Source organism: Oncorhynchus keta, chromosome 13, assembly GCF_023373465.1.
Source record: "Oncorhynchus keta strain PuntledgeMale-10-30-2019 chromosome 13, Oket_V2, whole genome shotgun sequence".
NCBI lineage: Eukaryota > Metazoa > Chordata > Actinopteri > Salmoniformes > Salmonidae > Oncorhynchus > Oncorhynchus keta.
Genome location: NC_068433.1, coordinates 51,606,387 through 51,627,789, shown reverse-complemented (window position 1 = coordinate 51,627,789; position 21,403 = coordinate 51,606,387). Strand labels below are relative to the sequence as shown.

Sequence of the window (21,403 nt, the reverse complement as noted above, 5' to 3'; positions counted from 1 at the left end):
TGGTACTGGTACCACTAACATTTCCCCTTGGTGGTACTGGTACCACTAACATTTCCCTTGGTGGTACTGGTACCACTAACATTTCCCCTTGGTGGTACTGGTACCACTAACATTTCCCCTTGGTGGTACTGGTACCACTAACATTTCCCCTTGGTGGTACTGGTACCACTAACATTTCCCCTTGGTGGTACTGGTACCACTAACATTTCCCTTGGTGGTACTGGTACCACTAACATTTCCCCTTGGTGGTACTGGTACCACTAACATTTCCCCTTGGTGGTACTGGTACCACTAACATTTCCCCTTGGTGGTACTGGTACCACTAACATTTCCCCTTGGTGGTACTGGTACCACTAACATTTCCCCTTGGTGGTACCGGTACCACTAACATTTCCCCTTGGTGGTACCGGTACCACTAACATTTCCCTTGGTGGTACCGGTACCACTAACATTTCCCTTGGTGGTACCGGTACCACTAACATTTCCCCTTGGTGGTACTGGTACCACTAACATTTCCCCTTGGTGGTACTGGTACCACTAACATTTCCCCTTGGTGGTACTGGTACCACTAACATTTCCCCTTGGTGGTACTGGTACCACTAACATTTCCCCTTGGTGGTACTGGTACCACTAACATTTCCCCTTGGTGGTACTGGTACCACTAACATTTCCCCTTGGTGGTACTGGTACCACTAACATTTCCCCTTGGTGGTACTGGTACCACTAACATTTCCCCTTGGTGGTACTGGTACCACTAACATTTCCCTTGGTGGTACTGGTACCACTAACATTTCCCTTGGTGGTACTGGTACCACTAACATTTCCCCTTGGTGGTACTGGTACCACTAACATTTCCCCTTGGTGGTACTGGTACCACTAACATTTCCCCTTGGTGGTACTGGTACCACTAACATTTCCCCTTGGTGGTACTGGTACCACTAACATTTTCGTTTGGAAGCATCAGACCATATTTTGGTCGCAACCGAAAACATTGTAGCGTCACACAATATAAACAATTATTAACCACTAAAAAAGCATTGTGAATGACTTTGTAAGAGGTGGAATAGACGGCAGAGATGGTATTCAATAAATAAGTGGTTTCATCTAACGTATCCATGCAGGAATGCATGAGTCAAGATATTTTGATGTGCAACCTTATTTAGTGATTTTCATGAATTTTGGGTTGACAATTTGGCTATTGTTCAATTTTACTGTTAAAATAGGGCTCCAGATTTGTATTTTGTTCAATAGAGATGCATTTTTTGTTAATATTTATTTTTGTATTTTTCTTAATTTTTAACTCTGTAAAGTCTAGACCTGTTGTATTCAGCACATGTGACCAATAAGATTTTATTTGACTAAATATTTATGTTTGCTAATATCATAGGCTAATTTATTTGGGGCTAATTCACCACCTGAGTTAGAGGAAACACCATAACTAGATCACTAACTCTAAACATAATACCCACTGCTTGTACTGTAGCCATGTATTAATCTAACAGTAAATGCAATGTCCTAAAAATACATTGTAGTTGTGGCCTACTACCCACTGTGTATTTCCCACTATCTGTATCTCAATGCCATATCAAATGTATTGGTTGTAAAATAGTTCTATAGAGCACAATATTGAGAATTATAAATAAAAATAAAAAGTATACCTACAGAAAGCTGAGAACCCTCTCTCTATTTTCAACAGCGACAACATTAGTTGCTCCCAAATCGGTGTTTCTCCCGCAACTGGATTGTGAAATGTTATAGCCTACAACCAGAACATTTTTTTTTACTCCCGGTGCGCGGGGGGGAGGGAGTTAGTGTCTCATCACAGCAGCAGGCCCCAGCGAAACAGGCACAGAGGCAGGGCAAAAACGGTCATTACAGGAATCATCAGGATAATAAACATTACTGTTTGACCAAATCATGATTTTAGCCTCCTAAAAAAATAGGACGTTTGGAGTAAGATGACCATGTAGAATGAGCAGCAATGTGCACAGCCAATGTGACTAAACTGTTGCAGTCTGAGGCCCTGATTCTGAACGTAGGTTATGAAAAAGTTCCATTTGTTGGATATTCCAATAGGAACTACTGTACACATAATTTTGCAAGCCAGCAATATGTGACTTGCAGACTTGCTGTGGCCTGTAAACCAGGAGTTTCAGACCACGGAGTTAGGGTGTAACTAGGCCCTCAAAGAAAGGTCTTATGATATACTGTATGTAATGTATTGTCATAGAGAGATTAACTTAGAGGCACACAGGGAATTATGCAAATAAGGTAGAATACATTCTCAAGTTGAATTGAATGTCCACAACGAATGGATGAGTGAACATACATTTCAACTTGAGAATATGCCCAAATGTTGAGCAAACTAAAAATCCAATTGCAGCTCAACATGTTATACATCTATTGTTAGAGTGCACTCAGACTGCTAGCCAATGCAACTGGATTATTAAGATAATGTACTTTAGCCTTAGTGTGCCATGAAACTCATTCTGCATGGAGATACAGTCATGGTGGCTGCTAGCTGGAATGTCGATTGGACATCCGCTCTTGTATAATACATAAATAAAGATTAGGCAGGGGCTGTAACAGACATGTACACAGACACACACACACGCAGGGTTGCACAGTCTTTTTGTATCATTATTCAAATGTTTGTTTACGTGATAAAGCTGTAAAATAGGGAATAGGATTACATCTCCCTCCCTCAATATTTGATTTCTTTCTTTACCTTGGTCTCACTCTCTCTAGATCTGTATACTCTCTCCCTCTGTTGGTGCTGCACACTGTTTCATGATCTCCAGAAACAGAGCACACACGCACGCAAGCAAGTGTTCGCGAAGCATGCGACAAATAAAATGTGATTTGACACACACACACACACACACACACAACGTCTTGAACCAATACCACAAGCTCCCTGTCACGTATGATGAGTTTTAAATCATGCACATGTCCAAGTACAGGCCAAGCTAAAACATGTGTGACCCGTCACAGAGAGATCAATGCACAAACACACAGTGAAATGTCACGGAGGAAGTTCATGCATACTAAATGATACACATGTAGTCTCTCTCTCCACGCTACCAGAGATGAAAGAGCAGAAAAAAGGAGTGGATGGGAGGATGAAAGAGAGGAAGACTGATAGTTCACAGAGTTGTGTGTGTGTGTTGGATTACGTTTATTGCGAGTGTGTTTTGTAAGTAATCTGTGTGTTGTGCCACTGTCTTCTGGGACTGGGGGTATATTGAATGGAATAAGTACAGGGATGGAGAAACAGGAAGGATATGAGGAGAGGAAGAGAAAGAGAGCAGCAACCAGAGAGAGAGAGAGAGAGAGAGAGACAGAGGAGAGAGAAAGAGACAGAAATAAAGAGTGAAAGGGAGCAGAGAGAGAGTGAGGTTGGAAAGGAGAGGAGAAAACAAGAGCAGATGAGAGAATATACAAGGATAATGTGAGTGAAGAAGGAAAGAGAGAGGGTAGAAGAAGAGGAGAGATAAAGAGACAGGGTAGAAGAGAAGGAGAGAAGGAGAGAAAGAGAGATTGAGAAAGATAAATTATAGAAGACACAAAACCCACCAGAAAACCAAGAAAACGACACAAACCCAACAAAAACACAAGTAACAAAATCTAGACAACTTCCTTTCTCCCCCACTTCCCCTCTCTCCTCCCCCTCTCCACTCACCATAAACTGCACGTTGTCGAAGCCGTTAGCCAGTAGGTGGTTCTCGTATTGGACCAGTCCAATGCTGTCCAGCCATTGGCCCACAGACTGCATGGGGCACCGGGGACCTATGAGGGGGTGAAGGGGCAGACGCTTCAGGAGGGAGTAGCCATCCACCCGGTAACACCGGCAATCGGGCTGGGAGAGCTGGCACTGCCACATCATGTTGCGGGCAATGTGGCTGTCGAACGAGCCCGCCATGGTAGAGGAAGAGTGTGGAGGAGAGAGGCAAGAGAGGGGGAGGATGGTAGGATGGATGGGGGGGTTGGAGGATGGGGGTTGGGGTTAGGCTTGGCTGAGGGTTATGAGCATGGCTTAGGGGTGAGGATGGAGGGGCGAAGCATGCTAGGGTGCTGGGGCACAAGGGGGGTAGGGGGATAAGTTTAGGGTGGTTGGAGGTAGATCCAGGAATTGGGGAAAGAGGGGGAGGGCTAGGGTTAGATCCAGAGAAGAGGTGCCGTCCTGGGGGTAAGATCCATGAGAGAGTGGGTGCAGAGGCTGGAGGTGGTAAGATAGATCCGATAGATGCGTGTCTTGCTGCTGCTTTCCTTTCAAGCTCTCAGCTGTTGCTTTCGCCTGCCTGTTCGCCTCGCTTGTGTATGTGTACGAGTGTGTGTGCGCGCGTGTGTGTACGTGTCAGCAGGAGAGAGAGAGAGAGAGAGAGAGAGAGAGAGAGAGAGAGAGAGAGAGAGAGAGAGAGAGAGAGAGAGAGAGAGAGAGAGAGAGAGAGAGAGAGAGAGAGAGAGAGAGAGAGAGAGAGAGAGAGAGAGAGAGAGAGAGAGAGAGAGAGAGAGAGAGAGAGAGAGAGAGAAGATAGGGAGAGCTGCCTGCTTGGTAGAATTTCTTTATCAAGTACTCCCACACTCAACTGGATGCTTTCTGCAGCCTTCTCTCTCTCTCTGCTCTCCCCCGCTCTCTCTCTCCACTCTGCCTTCCTCTCCCATTCTCCCTCCTCTTTCTATCCTCCCTCCCTACTCCTGTTTCTCTCTCCCTCGATCTATCTGCTCTCCCTTCTTTCTCTCTCGCGCTCTTTTCTTGGTTCTCCCTCTATCACTCCCTTTCCCTTCTCTCTCTCTGTCGATATCTCTCTCTCCCCTCCTTCTCTTTCTCTTCTCTCACTCGCTCTGTCCCCCTCCCTCTATCTCAGTGCCTTGCACAGATAGCAATAGCCATCAGATGAGCCTCTTTGTCTGAGAGCTGAGCTGCCCCAACACACACAATGTGGGTGCGGGTGCATGTGCGTTGGTGGGAGACAGCAGGTTGAGCACATAGCGCAAACCGCATTTCTCAAAGTGGTTACCATGGTAAGGGAATGCTCCACATGCACAGGAGAGGAGAGGCGGGAGGATAGAGATCAGGGGAAATAGAGAGAGAGAGAGAGAGAGAGAGAGAGAGAGAGAGAGAGAGAGAGAGAGAGAGAGAGAGAGAGAGAGAGAGAGAGAGAGAGAGAGAGAGAGAGAGAGAGAGAGAGAGAGAGAGAGAGAGAGAGAGAGAGAGAGAGAGAGAGAGAGAGAGAGAGAGAGAGAGAGAGAGAGAGAGAGAGAGAGAGAGAGAGAGAGAGAGAGAGAGAGAGAGAGAGAGAGAGAAGGCAGATGGATGGAGAAATAAGGGGGAAGACAGAGGGGAAGAGAAGGAGGAGAGAGAGGTGAGGGGGAGTGACAGAAGGACAAGTGGGGATGAGACAGAACTGAGGAGGAAAGAGGGAGAGATGGGAAGGGAGAGAATGAGATAGAGGAGAAAGGAGGTATGGAAGCTGGGGATTTCAGTGAGGTGAGGTGTCTGACTATCTGTTTACCTGCATTATTCTCCTTGATCCCTTCTGAGCTCGTGCCAGTGCTGATGCCAGCCCCAATGGAGCTCATTATCTTATCAATCTGAATGGAGAGAGGAGAGAAGTGAGGAGAGAGGAGAGAGAGAGGAGAGAGAAGGGAGAGGAGCGAGAGGGAGAGAGAGAGAGAGAGAGAGGAGAGAAGAGAGAGTTGCAATTTAGAAAATGTTCATGCTGTATCTCTAGCTGCCTATATGTAAATTGGTGACATGGTCGTTATAAATTCTAATGAATGACAATCAATCACCGTTGAATTTTATTGAGTTGACAGGCGAGGAGGACAGAGGAGGCTGAAGGAGGAAAGGGGAGATTTGGAGGAAGTATGAAGAAGAGGGAGAGAAAGGAGGGGAGAAATGGATGGGAAAGCATGAAAGAGAGAGAAAGAGAGAAAAAGAGTAACCATCTAGGTTACGTCTTCAGAAGCCTCTGTCTGCCTTTAAACTCGTCTACAGGAGGATTCCACAGAAGGAATCTGACCCTAGACCTGCTGTTAAGCACTCAACTGTTCAGCGCAGCGCCATACATCTGACAGGCTCAATGACTGCCTATGGGGGCTACCACATGATTGCTGACTCACTGATCTAAGATCAGAGAGCTCCCCCAGATTACACAATTCCTAATTTTAAAGTAATCTCTGGAATGGGAAAATTGGGATTCCCACATTGGGTTTGAGTACAAAAGTAATAGATCCCTACTTCAGCCGTTGTTGCTCCTAGACGTTTCCACTTGACTATAACACCCCTCACAGTTGGCCGGGGCAGCTCTAGCAGAGCAGAAATTTGACAAACTGACTTGTTGGAAAGGTGGCATCCTATGACGGTGCCACGTTGAAAGTCACTGAGCGCTTCAGTAAGGCCATTCTACTGCCAATGTTTGTCTATGGAGATCGCGTGGCTGTGTGCTCAATTTTATACAGCTGTCAGGTGTGGCTGAAATAGACAAGTCTACTCATTTGAATAGGTGTCCACATAGTTTTCTAGATAAAGTGTAGATTTCCTTCATTTCCCAGCGTTTCCATTCTGTTTTCCCGAAGCAGGTAATTAAATGACCCTTTATGTATAATTTTTGCAGATTAATAGAAGAATCTGTAGGTAATTTATCATCATCATTCAGCCTCTATAGAATTGTATGGCGTGTGCAATGTATGGCAAACCATCGCTAATGAATGAAAAACTGGGATCATCACAGACCTACTATACAGCATCTGATAAACTGGGATCATCACAACCCTACTATACAGCATCTGATAAACTGGGATCATCACAACCCTACTATACAGCATCTGATAAACTGGGATCATCACAGACCTACTATACAGCATCTGATAAACTGGGATCATCACAACCCTACTATACAGCATGTGAAAGACTGGGATCATCACAACCCTACTATACAGCATCTGATAAACTGGAATCATCACAGACCTACTATACAGCATCTGATAAACTGGGATCATCACAGACCTACTATACAGCATCTGATAAACTGGGATCATCACAGACCTACTATACAGCATCTGATAAACTGGGATCATCACAACCCTACTATACAGCATGTGAAAAACTGGGATCATCTCAGCCCTACTATACAGCATCTGATAAACTGGGATCATCACAGACCTACTATACAGCATCTGATAAACTGGGATCATCACAACCCTACTATACAGCATGTGAAAAACTGGGATCATCTCAGCCCTACTATACAGCATCTGAAAAACTGGGATCATCTCAGCCCTACTATACAGCATGTGAAAGACTGGGATCATCACAACCCTACTATACAGCATGTGAAAAACTGGGATCATCACAGACCTACTATACAGCATCTGATAAACTGGGATCATCACAGACCTACTATACAGCATGTGAAAAACTTGGATCATCACAGCCCTACTATACAGCATGTGAAAAACTGGGATCATCACAGACCTACTATACAGCATCTGATAAACTGGGATCATCACAGACCTACTATACAGCATGTGAAAGACTGGGATCATCACAACCCTACTATACAGCATCTGATAAACTGGGATCATCACAACCCTACTATACAGCATGTGAAAGACTGGGATCATCACAACCCTACTATACAGCATGTGAAAAACTGGGATCATCACAACCCTACTATACAGCATGTGAAAAACTGGGATCATCACAACCCTACTATACAGCATGTGAAAAACTGGGATCATAACAACCCTACTATACAGCATGTGAAAAACTGGGATCATCACAACCCTACTATACAGCATCTGATAAACTGGGATCATCACACCCCTACTATACAGCATGTGAAAAACTGGGATCATCACAGACCTACTATACAGCATGTGAAAAACTGGGATCATCACAGACCTACTATACAGCATCTGATAAACTGGGATCATCACACCCCTACTATACAGCATGTGAAAAACTGGGATCATCTCAGCCCTACTATACAGCATCTGATAAACTGGGATCATCACAACCCTACTATACAGCATGTGAAAGACTGGGATCATCACAACCCTACTATACAGCATGTGAAAAACTGGGATCATCACAGACCTACTATACAGCCTCTGATAAACTGGGATCATCACAGCCCTACTATACAGCATCTGATAAACTGGGATCATCACAGCCCTACTATACAGCATCTGATAAACTGGGATCATCACAGCCCTACTATACAGCATGTGAAAAAGCCATATGATCATACACATCAATTAGATCACACATGTCAAACACACCCAGTATATTAGCCAATCAGCTTAAGTGTTTTGTTGCTATGTTCAGGAGTGCAGAATCCAGTCTAGAATAAGGCTCTACACTAATGATGATGTTTTGGACTGTAAAGTGGCAATTAGTGAAGTTGATATCTTTCTAATGAATTGTATAGGCTGATCATATGTGTATGGAAGATGTGGCTTAACGTGTGTGTGTTCCTGGGTGTGTTCCTGGGTATGAAGCTGGACTCCTTTTCCTGCATATCTTAACATCGGTCACCTCTCCAAACACACCCAAGAAAAGCATTAGTGGTGGTGTGTGTGTGTCTAGTGTGAATAGTGACCAGAAGATAATTTGGCTGAGTCAGTGTGTATAATATTTCTCACCACCAATGGAAATAGACACGTGGATCACAATCATGCTTAAAAGGTACATCACCCCCGCCCACACGCACACACACACAAATGCTTTTTACTTTCTCTCTCTCCATCGCGGTATGCATTTTTCATACCTTTTTTCTTATTCAATCTCCTCTCTTTTCTTAATTTCCTCTCACCTTTTCTTTTTTTACTTTATAGAAGAGAAAGTAAAGGAACCTGGACATTCCTGTCATTTTTCTCTTGGACCAGAAACTAATTGTGTAGAACAGACTCACAGATAATAGACCACGTAATTTCTTTAAGTTCTAGACATGACATTTCTATCTGACTGAACAGCAGCCACAGCACGTGCTTCTCTCACCTCCTCCCATTCAGCAGTGAAGGAGGGTGTTCTCTCAAGCTGGCCCCCAGGACTGGCGGTGTCCCCTGGGCTTCCTCTCGGCCCCTGGCCCCTGGCCCCCGACCCCCAATGGTACTCCTCCTGAAAGAGACCGTTAACACACTGTCCATTAATCTACGTTTAACAATGGATCCATCAATTGAATCAATATCGTTTATCAAGTTGGACAACTGTCTGTGGCTTGAAGCAAATTCTAAGGTGAGGTTCTGTAACAGTCATTCCCCCAATGATAACCAAACAAATGGTTACATTTACCAAGACCCACCGTCTCAGTGTAATAAGCCTGGGGCAGTACTTTTAACCGCAATTAATATTACACCTGACATTTCACACAAGATACAGAGGGAATGGTCAAAATAACAGCACTGTTTCTCCATTAAAAGGGGATATAAACACGACAACAGACCTGTATGGGCGACACAGCCACCAGGTTGGAGTCAGACTTGGACAGTGACTTGGAGAGCTTTAGGTCCAGCACACTGCGAGGAATGGATCTCATCCTGCCCAGGGTAAAGGCCCTGTCCTCGTACCCAGACCCCGGTGCCCCCTCCCTAGGTCTGCCAGCTCCCGACACACACCCCCTCACCACCACCGCCTCCCCGTTCCAACCATATGGCGAGGAGGAGGAGGGCGAGGCGCTCTGGGGGTTCTGGTTAACCCGGGTGTGGAAAATGGTGCGATAGACTACCTGAGGTTTGGGGGGTCTGTCGTCTTTGATGGGGTCTTTGGAGGTCTTCAGAGCCAACGCCTCGTTTCCTGTGTGAGGGATAATGAGGGGCGGTGGAAGTCCAATTCCTAATTCAAAGGGCTGGGTTACCGAAGTGAGGTTGCCCTGGTTACCGAGCGTGGTTACCGGGCTGGTGTGGGGGTCCGAGGGGGTGTGTTTTCGGGCTTTGGGATTGGTGTTGGAGGTGTAGAGGTGGTAGGGTGTGTCGGGCGTCTCGCAGGCCGGCGAGGAGCCGTGGAGGAGGCCGGCGAACTCTACAGGGACGAGGCTCTGTCGTCGGTCGTCTGGTAGTAGGAGTGTATTGGAAGGGGCGGGGGGAGGGTTCTGCTGGTACGGCCCGTCGTCTGAGGAGAGAAAACACACACAAGTTAATGTTGGAGTGCACCACACACACACATTCCAGGTCCAACATACATACCATACACAGACCCACAGATTGGTTGCACACAGTAACCAATCTTATGAGATCTCCCTCTCTCTCTCTTGTGCTAACATGGAGACAGTAAAAGGTGCTCCATAACCATACCATACCACACCATAACCATACCCATACCACACCACACCATAACCATACCTATACCACACCACACCATAACCATACGATACACATAACATATCCATACCATATCCATACGATATACAGTGGGGCAAAAAAGTATTTAGTCAGCCACCAATTGTGCAAGTTCTCCCACTTAAAAAGATGAGAGAGGCCTGTAATTTTCATCATAGGTACACTTCAACTATGACAGACAAAATGAGGGAATAAAATCCAGAAAATCACATTAATGAATTTATTTGCAAATTATGGTGGAAAATAAATATTTGGTCACCTACAAACAAGCAAGATTTCTGGCTCTCACAGACCTGTAACTTCTTCTTTTAGAGGCTCCTCTGTCCTCCATTCGTTACCTGTATTAATGGCACCTGTTTGAACTTGTTATCAGTATAAAAGACACCTGTCCACAACCTCAAACAGTCACACTCCAAACTCCACTATGGCCAAGACCAAAGAGCTGTCAAAGGACACCAGAAACAAAATTGTAGACCTGCATCAGGCTGGGAAGACTGAATCTGCAACAGGTAAGCAGCTTGATTTGAAGAAATCAACTGTGAGAGCAATTATTAGGAAATGGAAGACATACAAGACCACTGATAATCTCCCTCGATCTGGGGCTCCACGCAAGATCTCACCCCGTGGGGTTAAAATGAGCACATGAACGGTGAGCAAAAATCCCAGAACCACACGGGGGGACCTAGTGAATGACCTGCAGAGAGCTGGGACCAAAGTAACAAAGCCTACCATCAATAACACACTACGCCGCCAGGGACTCAAATCCTGCAGTGCCAGACGTGTCCCCCTGCTTTAGCCAGTACATGTCCAGGCCCGTCTGAAGTTTGCTAGAGAGCATTTGGATGATCCAGAATAAAATTGGGAGAATGTCATATGGTCAGATGAAACGAAAATATAAGAATGCTGAGTTGCATCCAAAGAACACCATACCTACTGTGAAGCATGGGGGTGGAAACATCATGCTTTGGGGCTGTTTTTCTGCTAAGGGATCAGGACGACTGATCTGTGTAAATGAAAGAATGAATGGGGCCATGTATCATGAGATTTTGAGTGAAAACCTTTCATCAGCAAGGGCATTGAAGATGAAATGTGGCTGGGTCTTTCAGCATGACAATGATCCCAAACACACCGCCCGGGCAATGAAGGAGTGGCTTCGTAAGAAGCATTTCAAGGTCCTGGAGTGGCCTAGCCAGTCTCCAGATCTCAAACACATAGAAAATCTTTGGAGGGAGGAGTTGAAAGTCCTTGTTGCCCAGCAACAGCCCCAAAACATCACTGCTCTAGAGGATATCTACATGGAGGAATGGGCCAAAATACCAGCAACAGTGTGTGAAAAACTTGTGAAGACTTACAGAAAACATTTGACCTCTGTCATTGCCAACACAGGGTATATAACAAAGTATTGAGATAAACTTTTGTTATTGACCAAATACTTATTTTCCACCATAATTTGCAAATAAATTCATAAAAAATCCTACAATGTGATTTACTGGATTTTTTTGTCTCATTTTGTCTGTCATAGTTGAAGTGTACCTATGATGAAAATTACAGGCCTCTCTCATCTTTTTAAGTGGGAGAACTTGCAAATTTGGTGGCTGACTAAATACTTTTTTGCCCCACTGTACATACCATAACCATACCCATACCATACCACACGATAACCATATGATATACATACCATAACCATATCCATGACCATATCCATACCATAACCATATCCATAACCATAAAATAACCATATCCATAACCATATCCATAACCATATCCATACCCATATCCATAACCATACCATAACCATATCCATAACCATATCATAACCACACCATAACCATACCCATATCCATACTATAACATATCCATACCCATACCATAACCATACCATCCCCATATCCATACCATAACCATACCATAACCATCCCCATAACCATACCATATCCATAATCATTCCATAACCATCCCCATAACCATAACCATACCATATCCATAATCATTCCATAACCATATCCATAACCATACCCATACCATATCCATAACCATTCCCATATCCATACCCATACCCATACCATAACCATATCCATAATTATATCATAACCATACCATAACCATATCATAACCATACCATGACCATATGGTATACCATATCCATACCCATACCATACCATAACCATACCAATATGATATACATACCATAAGTCAATCACCACCTTCCGGAGACTCCTGAAACCCCACCTCTTTAAGGAATACCTAGGATAGGATAAGTAATCCTTCTCACCCCCCTCTTTAAGATTTAGATGCACTATTGTAAAGTGACTATTCTACTGGATGTCATAAGGTGAATGCACCAATTTGTAAGTCGCTCTGGATAAGAGCGTCTGCTAAATGACTTAAATGTATGTAATGTATAACCATACAATACCACACCCATACCACACCATAACCATACGATATACATACCACACCATAACCATATCAATACAATATACATGCCATATCCATATCATAACCATAGCATAACATCCATACCATAACCATATCCATATCATAGCCATCCCCATATCCATACCATAACCATACCATGACCATACCATACCATAACCATATCAATACGATATACATACATACCATAACCATACAATACCACACCATAACCATATACATACCACACCATAACCATATCAATACAATATATCCCTTATCCATATCATAACCATAGCATAACATCCATACCATAACCATATCCATACCATAACCATATCCATATCATAACCATACCATGACCATACCCATATCAATACGATATACATACCATAACCATACAATACCACACCATACGATATACATACCACACATAACCATATCAATACAATATACATACCATAACCATATTCATACCATAACCATACCATCCATACCATAACCATACCATATCCATACCATAACCATATCCATATCATAACCATCCCCATGACCATACCATAACCATATCATGACCATACCATAACCATATCAATACGATATACATACCATAACCATACAATACCACACCATACGATATACATACCACACCATAACCATATCAATACAATATACATACCATATCCATATCATAACCATATTCATACCATAACCATATAATACCACACCATAACCATATACATACCACACCATAACCATATCAATACAATATACATACCATATCCATATCATAACCATATTCATACCATAACCATACCATCCATACCATAACCATATCCATACCAATACCATATCCATATTCCTAACCATACCATAACCATATCCATATCCATACCATCACATACCCATAACCATATTCATACCATAACCATATGCATACTATAACAAAAACCATATCCATACCATAACATAACCATATCCATACCATAACCATACCCATACCCATATCCATAACATACCCATAACCATACCATAACCATATCCATACCACAACATAACCATACCATAACATAGCCATATCCATACCATCACATATCCATAACCATATCCATACCACAACATAACCATACCATAACCATACCCATAGCCATATCCATATCATAACCATACCATAACCATACCCATATCCATATCCATATCCATACCATAACATACATACCATAACCATACCATCACATAACCATACCATATCCATACCATAACATAGCCATGTCCATACCATAACGATATCCATACCATACCATCACATAACCATACCATATCCATAACCATATCCATACCATCACATACCCATAACGATATCCATACCATCACATACCCATAACCATATCCATATCCATACTATAACATAGCCATATCCATACCATAACGATATCCATACCATCACATACCCATAACCATATCCATACCATCACATACCCATACCATAGCCATACCATAACATAGCCATATCCATACCATAATGATATCCATACCGTCACATACCCATAACCATATCATCACATACCCATATCCATACCACACCATAAACATATCCATAACCATATTCATACCATAACCATATCCATAACCATATCCATAACCACACCATAACCATATCCATACCCATACCAAAACCATATCCATACCATAACCATACCACAACATAACCATACCATAGCCATATCCATATCATAACCCTACCATAACATAGCCATATCCATATCATAACCATACCCATGTCCATAACCATACCATAACATAGCCATATCCATATACCATCACATACCCATATCCATAACCATACCATAACATACCCATAACCATATCCATACCCATATCCATAACCATACCATAACATACCCATATCCATACCCATAACCATACCCATATCATATCCATATTCCTAACCATACCATATCCATACCATCACATACCCATATCATATCCATATTCCTAACCATACCATATCCATACCATATCATCACATACCCATATCATATCCATACCATCACATACCCATAACCATATCATAACCATATACATAACCATACCATAACCATATCCATACCATATCCATACCATACCATAACCATATCCATACCATAACCATACCATAACCATATCCATACCATAACCATATCCATACCATAACCATATCCATATCCATACCATAACCATACCATATCCATACCATAACCATATCCATACCATAACCATATCCATACCATAACCATACCATATCCATACCATAACCATACCATAACCATATCCATATCATAACCATATCCATACCATAACATAACCATAACCATATCCATACCATATCCATATCCATACCATAACCATATCCACACCATAACCATATCCATACCATATCCATACCATAACCATACCATATCCATACCATAACCATATCATACCATAACCATATCCATATCATAACCATATCCATATCCATACCATAACCATATCCATACCATATCCATATCCATACCATAACCATACCATAACCATATCCATACCATAACCATATCCATACCATATCCATACAATAACCATACCATATCCATACCATAACCATACCATATCCATACCATAACCATACCATAACATAACCATAACCATACCATAACCATATCCATACCATATCATAACCATATCCATACCATAACCATACCATAACCATATCCATACCATAACCATATCCATACCATAACCATATCCATACCATAACCATATCCATATCCATACCATATCCATAACCATACCATAACCATAACCATATCCATACCATAACCATAACCATATCATAACCATACCATAACATAACCATAACCATACCATAACCATATCCATACCATATCCATACCGATCTAGAAAAACACACAGCAATACAGAGGAAAGAGGATCTATTTAAAACAACTAGAGAAAAACACATCAGAATCAGGATTAACAGAGAGAGTTAAAATAAAGGTTAAAAACAAGAGAGAGACAGAGAGAAGAATGATAGAGGGAAACATACATCTGCTGCTACCCTGTCAAGATGCAGGCTCCTACGTACACACTACACAACTCCTGACAGAGGTCTGACACGGCTGCCTGGTCAACATCACTGTGTGTGTGTGTGTGTGCATGCATGTGTGTGTGAGAGAGAAAAGAGAGAGAGAGAGAGCAAGAGAGAGAGAGCACATGTGTGATGTATCAGTGTGTCTGGCCCATTGACTGAGTTCTGTGAGGTGTACTTAGAGCCAAATGGATGCATTGAGAGAGACAGCCACTGTCTCTGTGTGCAGTGGGGTGAAAGAGGGATTGGGAGACAGAGAGAGGAGAGTCTTTCTGGTCTAACTCAGAAAGAGAGCTGGCTTGTATATCTATGTATGTGTGTATGTGTGTGATTCTGCCCGGGGATGGTGTACAGTATTCTATTTAGTCTTCGTGCACGTACAGTGTCATCCTGAGGTCGGGGAGTACATTTTCCTTCAATTCAAATTTCTAAAGCTTTATTGTCCATTCTTTTCATATAGTCAATGCCCTACTCCAAACCTCACCACATATTCACAATGAGATTTGAGAAAGATTAAACTCAATAAACAGACAAACAGATATGCAGCCAAACAGAGCTGTGTGGATCAGTGTGTGTAATATCAGTGAACACAACTATGATCAGCAGGACAACATGGTCTGTGTGCGTGTGTACAACCAAGTATAATACCATGGTGGATACACAGACATTTACACAGTACCATGGTGGATACACAGACATTTACACAGTACCATGGTGGATACACAGACATTTACACAGTACCATGGTAGATACACAGACATCTACACAGCACCATGGTGGATACACAGATAATTACACAGTACCATGGTAGATACACAGACATCTACACAGCACCATGGTGGATACACAGATAATTACACAGTACCATGGTGGATATACAGACATTTACACAGTACCATGGTGGATACACAGACATTTACACAGTACCATGGTAGATACACAGACATCTACACAGCACCATGGTGGATACACAGATAATTACACAGTACCATGGTGGATACACAGACATTTACACAGTACCATGGTGGATACACAGACATTTACACAGTACCATGGTAGATACACAGACATCTACACAGCACCATGGTGGATACACAGATAATTACACAGTACCATGGTGGATAAACATACATTTACACAGTACCATGGTGGATACACAGATAATTACACAGTACCATGGTGGATACACAGACATCTACACAGCACCATGGTGGATACACAGATAATTACACAGTACCATGGTGGAAACACAGATAATTACACAGTACCATGGTGGATACACAGACATCTACACAGTACCATGGTGGATACACAGATAACTACACAGTACCATGGTGGAAACACAGATAATTACACAGTACCATGGTGGATACACAGACATCTACACAGCACCATGGTGGATACACAGATAACTACACAGTACCATGGTGGATACACAGATAATTACACAGTACCATGGTGGATACACAGATATTTACACAGTACCATGGTGGATACACAGATAACTACACAGTAAAGCTGTGAGAGGGAGACCTAATGTTACTGTATCTCACATGAGTCTGTTGGTTCTAATAATATAATTGGATAAATGTTATGCACATATGCATCTTATAATCTAGAAATACATAAAAAAAAGATTAGTTATTAGCTGGATACATCAGGGGAGATGCTGGTGCCAGGAAATGGATAAAGGACTGGTGTGTGTGTGTGTGTGTGTGTGTGTGTGTGTGTGTGTGTGTGTGTGTGTGTGTGTGTGTGTGTGTGTGTGTGTGTGTGTGTGTGTGTGTGTGTGTGTGTGTGTGTGTGCGTGTGTGTGTGTGTGTGTACACAGTGTATTCACAAAGTATTCAGACCCTCTGGCTTTTTCCACATTTTGTTCCGTTACAGCCTTATCTAAAATTCATTAAATTGTTATTTTTCCTCGTCAATCTATACTGCCTTACCAAGCAGAGGCAGTAACTGTTCATAGAGTGGATCTGAGAAAAATGGCTTTTATTTACCTTGGTTTTACAGCAACTTTATGCAGTTACTGCTAACATGAGCCCCCCATTTTCTCCAAAACACAATTCAATAGAGGAAGGGTACTTATCCACATAATTAAGCATGTATTTAATGTGGCAAAAATAACATGAACTCATTTTCGACCAAATGAGCAGTTACTGCCTTTCTTCTAGGTAGGGCAGTATACACAATACCCCATGATGACAAAGGAAAAACAGGTTTTTAGAAATTTTTGAAAATGTATATATTAAAAAATAAAATCTGAATAATCACATTTACATAAGTATTCAGACCCTTTACTCAGTACTTTGTTGAAGCACCTTTGGTATCGGTTACAGCCTTGAGTCTTCATGGGTATGACGCAACAAGCTTGGCACACCTGTATTTGGGGAGTTTCTCCCATTCTTCTCTGCAGATCCTCTCAAGCTCTGTCAGGTTGGATGGAGAGCATCTCTGTACAGCTATTTTCAGGTCTCTCTAGAGATGTTCGATCAGGTTCAAGTCTGGGCTCTGGCTGGGCCACTCAATGACATTCAGAGATTTGTCCCAAAGCCACTCTTGGCTGTGTGCTTAGGGTCGGTGTCCTGATGGAAGGCAAACCATTGCCCCAGTCTGAGATCCTCAGTGCTCTGGAGCAGGTTTTCATCAAGGATCTCTCTGTACTTTGCTTCATTCATCTTTCACTCGATCCTGACAAGTCTCCCAGTCCCTGTCGCTGAAAAACATCCCCACAGCATGATGCTGCCACCACCATGTTTCCTCCAGCCGTGACGCTTGGCATTCAGGCCAAAGAGTTCAATCTTGGTTTCATCAGACCAGAGAATCTTGCTTCTCATGGTCTGAGAGTCCTTTAGGGGGCTGTCATGTGCCTTTTACTGAAGAGTGGCTTCCATCTGGCCACTCTACCATAAAGGCCTGACTGGTGGAGTGCCTCAGAGATGGTTGTCCTTCTGGAAGGTTCTCCCATCTCCACAGAGGAACTCTGGAGCGCTGTCAGGGTGACCATCGGGTTCATGGTCACCTCTCTTACCAAGGCCCTCTTCCCCCGATTGCTCAGTCGTGGTGGTTTCAAACTTCTTCCATTTAAGAACGATGGAGGCCACTGTGTTCTTGGGGACCTTCATGCTGCAGAAATGTTTTGGTTCCTTTTCCTCAGATCTGTGCCTCGACACAATCCTGTCTCAGAGCTCTATGGACAATTCTTTCGACCTCATGGCTTGGTTTTTGCTCTGACAATCACTGTCAACTGTGGGACCTTATATAGACAGGTGTGTGCCTTTCTAAATAATATCCAATCAATTGAATTTACCCCAGGTGGACTCCAATCCCGTTATAGAAACAATTTAGAGTCTCTGGGCAATTCTAATCAATATTCTAATAGATTTTAGAATAAGGTTATAACGTAACAAAATGTGGAAAAAGTCAAGGGGTCTGAATACTTTCAGAATTAACTGTATATATACAGTATATAGAGACAGAGCAAGAGAGAGCGAGAGAGCGAGAGAGCGAGAGACAGAGTCAAAGACAGAGAGGAGAGAGACAGAGCGAGAGACAGAGCCAAAGACAGAGAGGAGAGAGACAGAGAGGAGAGAGACAGAGCGAGAGACAGGGCGAGAGACAGGGCGAGAGACAGAGCCAAAGACAGAGAGGAGAGAGACAGGGCGAGAGACAGGGCGAGAGACAGGGCGAGAGACAGGGCGAGAGACAGGGCGAGAGACAGACAGAGACAGAGCGAGAGACAGACAGAGACAGAGCGAGAGACAGACAGAGACAGAGCGAGAGACAGACAGAGACAGAGCGAGAGACAGACAGAGACAGTGAGGAGAGAGACAAAGACAGACAGACGGAGACAGACAGACAGAGAGAATCACTAAAACAATACAGAAATCAGCTCAATGTAATTGAAGAATCCATAGACTAACGACTTCTGTGAAAATTGGAACATACTAAATAAATAACAACATGAAGAGTTATCTATCCAAAACGGAGATGTCTGGATAAAATACTTCTCCAATCGTTTTGCCTCTATAACAAAGAACAAACAGCAAAAACATATACATGATCAAATAAACATCTTAGAATCAACTATTAAAGACTATCAGAACCCCACTGGATTCTCCAATTACATTGAATGAACTACAGGACAAAATACAAACACTCCAACCCAAAACATTCTCAATGAAATGATCAAATAAACAGACCACAAATTCTAATATCATCCTCAGCTCTGGCACCTTCCCTAATATGTGGAAGCAAGGGCTGATTACCCCAATCCACAAAAGTGGAGACAAATTTGACCCCAATAATTACCGTGGGATATGCATCAACAGCAACCTTTGGAAAATACTCTGCATTATCATTAACAGCAGACTCGTACATATCCTCAGTGAAAACAATGTACTGAGCAAATGTCAAATAGGCTTTTTCCCAAATTACCGTACAACAGACCACATATCCCCCTGGACTCCCTAATTAAGAAACAAACAAACCAAAACAAAGGGAAGTCTTCTCATGCTTTGTTGATTTCCAAAAAGCTTTTGACTCAATATGGCATGAAGGTCTTCCGTACAAATTGATGGAAAGTGGTGTTCGGGGAAAAACATACAACATTATAAAATCTATGTACACAAACAACAAGTGTGCAGTTAAAATTGACAAAAAACACACACATTTCTTTCCAGAGGGCCGTGGGGTCAAACAGGGATGCAGCTTGAGCCCCACCCTCTAACACATATATCTACAAATTGGCGAGGACACTAGAACAGTCTGCAGTACCCTGCCTCACCCTACTAGAATCTGAAGTCAAATGTCTACTGGTGCTTCTGTCCCCAATCAAGGAGGGCCTACAGCAGCACCTAGATGTTCTGACAACATTCTGTCAGACCTGGGCCCTGACAGTAAATCTCATTAAGACAAAAATAATGGTGTTCCAAAAAAGGTCCCGTTGTCAGGACCACGAATACAATTTCCATCTAGACACTGTTGCCCTAGAGCACACAAAAAACGATATATACCTCAGCCTCAACATCAGCGCCAGAAGTAACTTCCACAAAGTTGTGTAAGATCTGAGAGAAGGGTCTTCGATGCCATCAAAAGGAACATCTAATTCGACATACCTATTAGGATCTGGCTAAAAATACTTGAATCAGTTATAGAACCCATTGTTCTTTATGGCCGTGAGGTCTGGGGTCCGCTCACCAAACAGAAATTCACAAAATATGGACAAAAAACAAATTGAGACTGCATGCAGGTTTCTGCAAAAATATCCTCAGTGTACAACGGACCCCCAAGGACAGCGACACAATTAGACCCAACCAATGAGAAAACAAAAAGATAATTACAATGGCAGAATACCTGACCACTGTGACTGACCCAAAATGAAGGAAAGCTTTGACTATGTACAGACTCAGTGAGCATTGCCTTGTTATTGAGAAAGGCTGCCATAGCCTGTCTGCCTATGTGCCACTGCCCACAAAATGAGGTGGAAACTGAGCTGCACTTCCTAACCTCCTGCAAAATGTATGACCATATTAGAAA

At 42.8% G+C, this 21,403-nt stretch overlaps 1 protein-coding gene across 1 annotated transcript in view; it reads right to left on the bottom strand.

Annotated features, from left to right (window-relative positions):
- Positions 1–21,403, bottom strand: part of LOC118392606 (ankyrin repeat and sterile alpha motif domain-containing protein 1B-like) — a 368,819-nt gene that overhangs the window by 89,333 nt on the left and 258,083 nt on the right. The window contains exons 15-18 of the mRNA XM_052460670.1: positions 9,453–10,117; positions 9,008–9,127; positions 5,517–5,595; positions 3,683–3,789 (exon numbers count right to left, since the gene is read on the bottom strand). Coding sequence (XP_052316630.1) covers positions 3,683–3,789; positions 5,517–5,595; positions 9,008–9,127; positions 9,453–10,117 — 971 coding nt within the window. The remainder of the gene's footprint in view (positions 1–3,682; positions 3,790–5,516; positions 5,596–9,007; positions 9,128–9,452; positions 10,118–21,403) is intronic.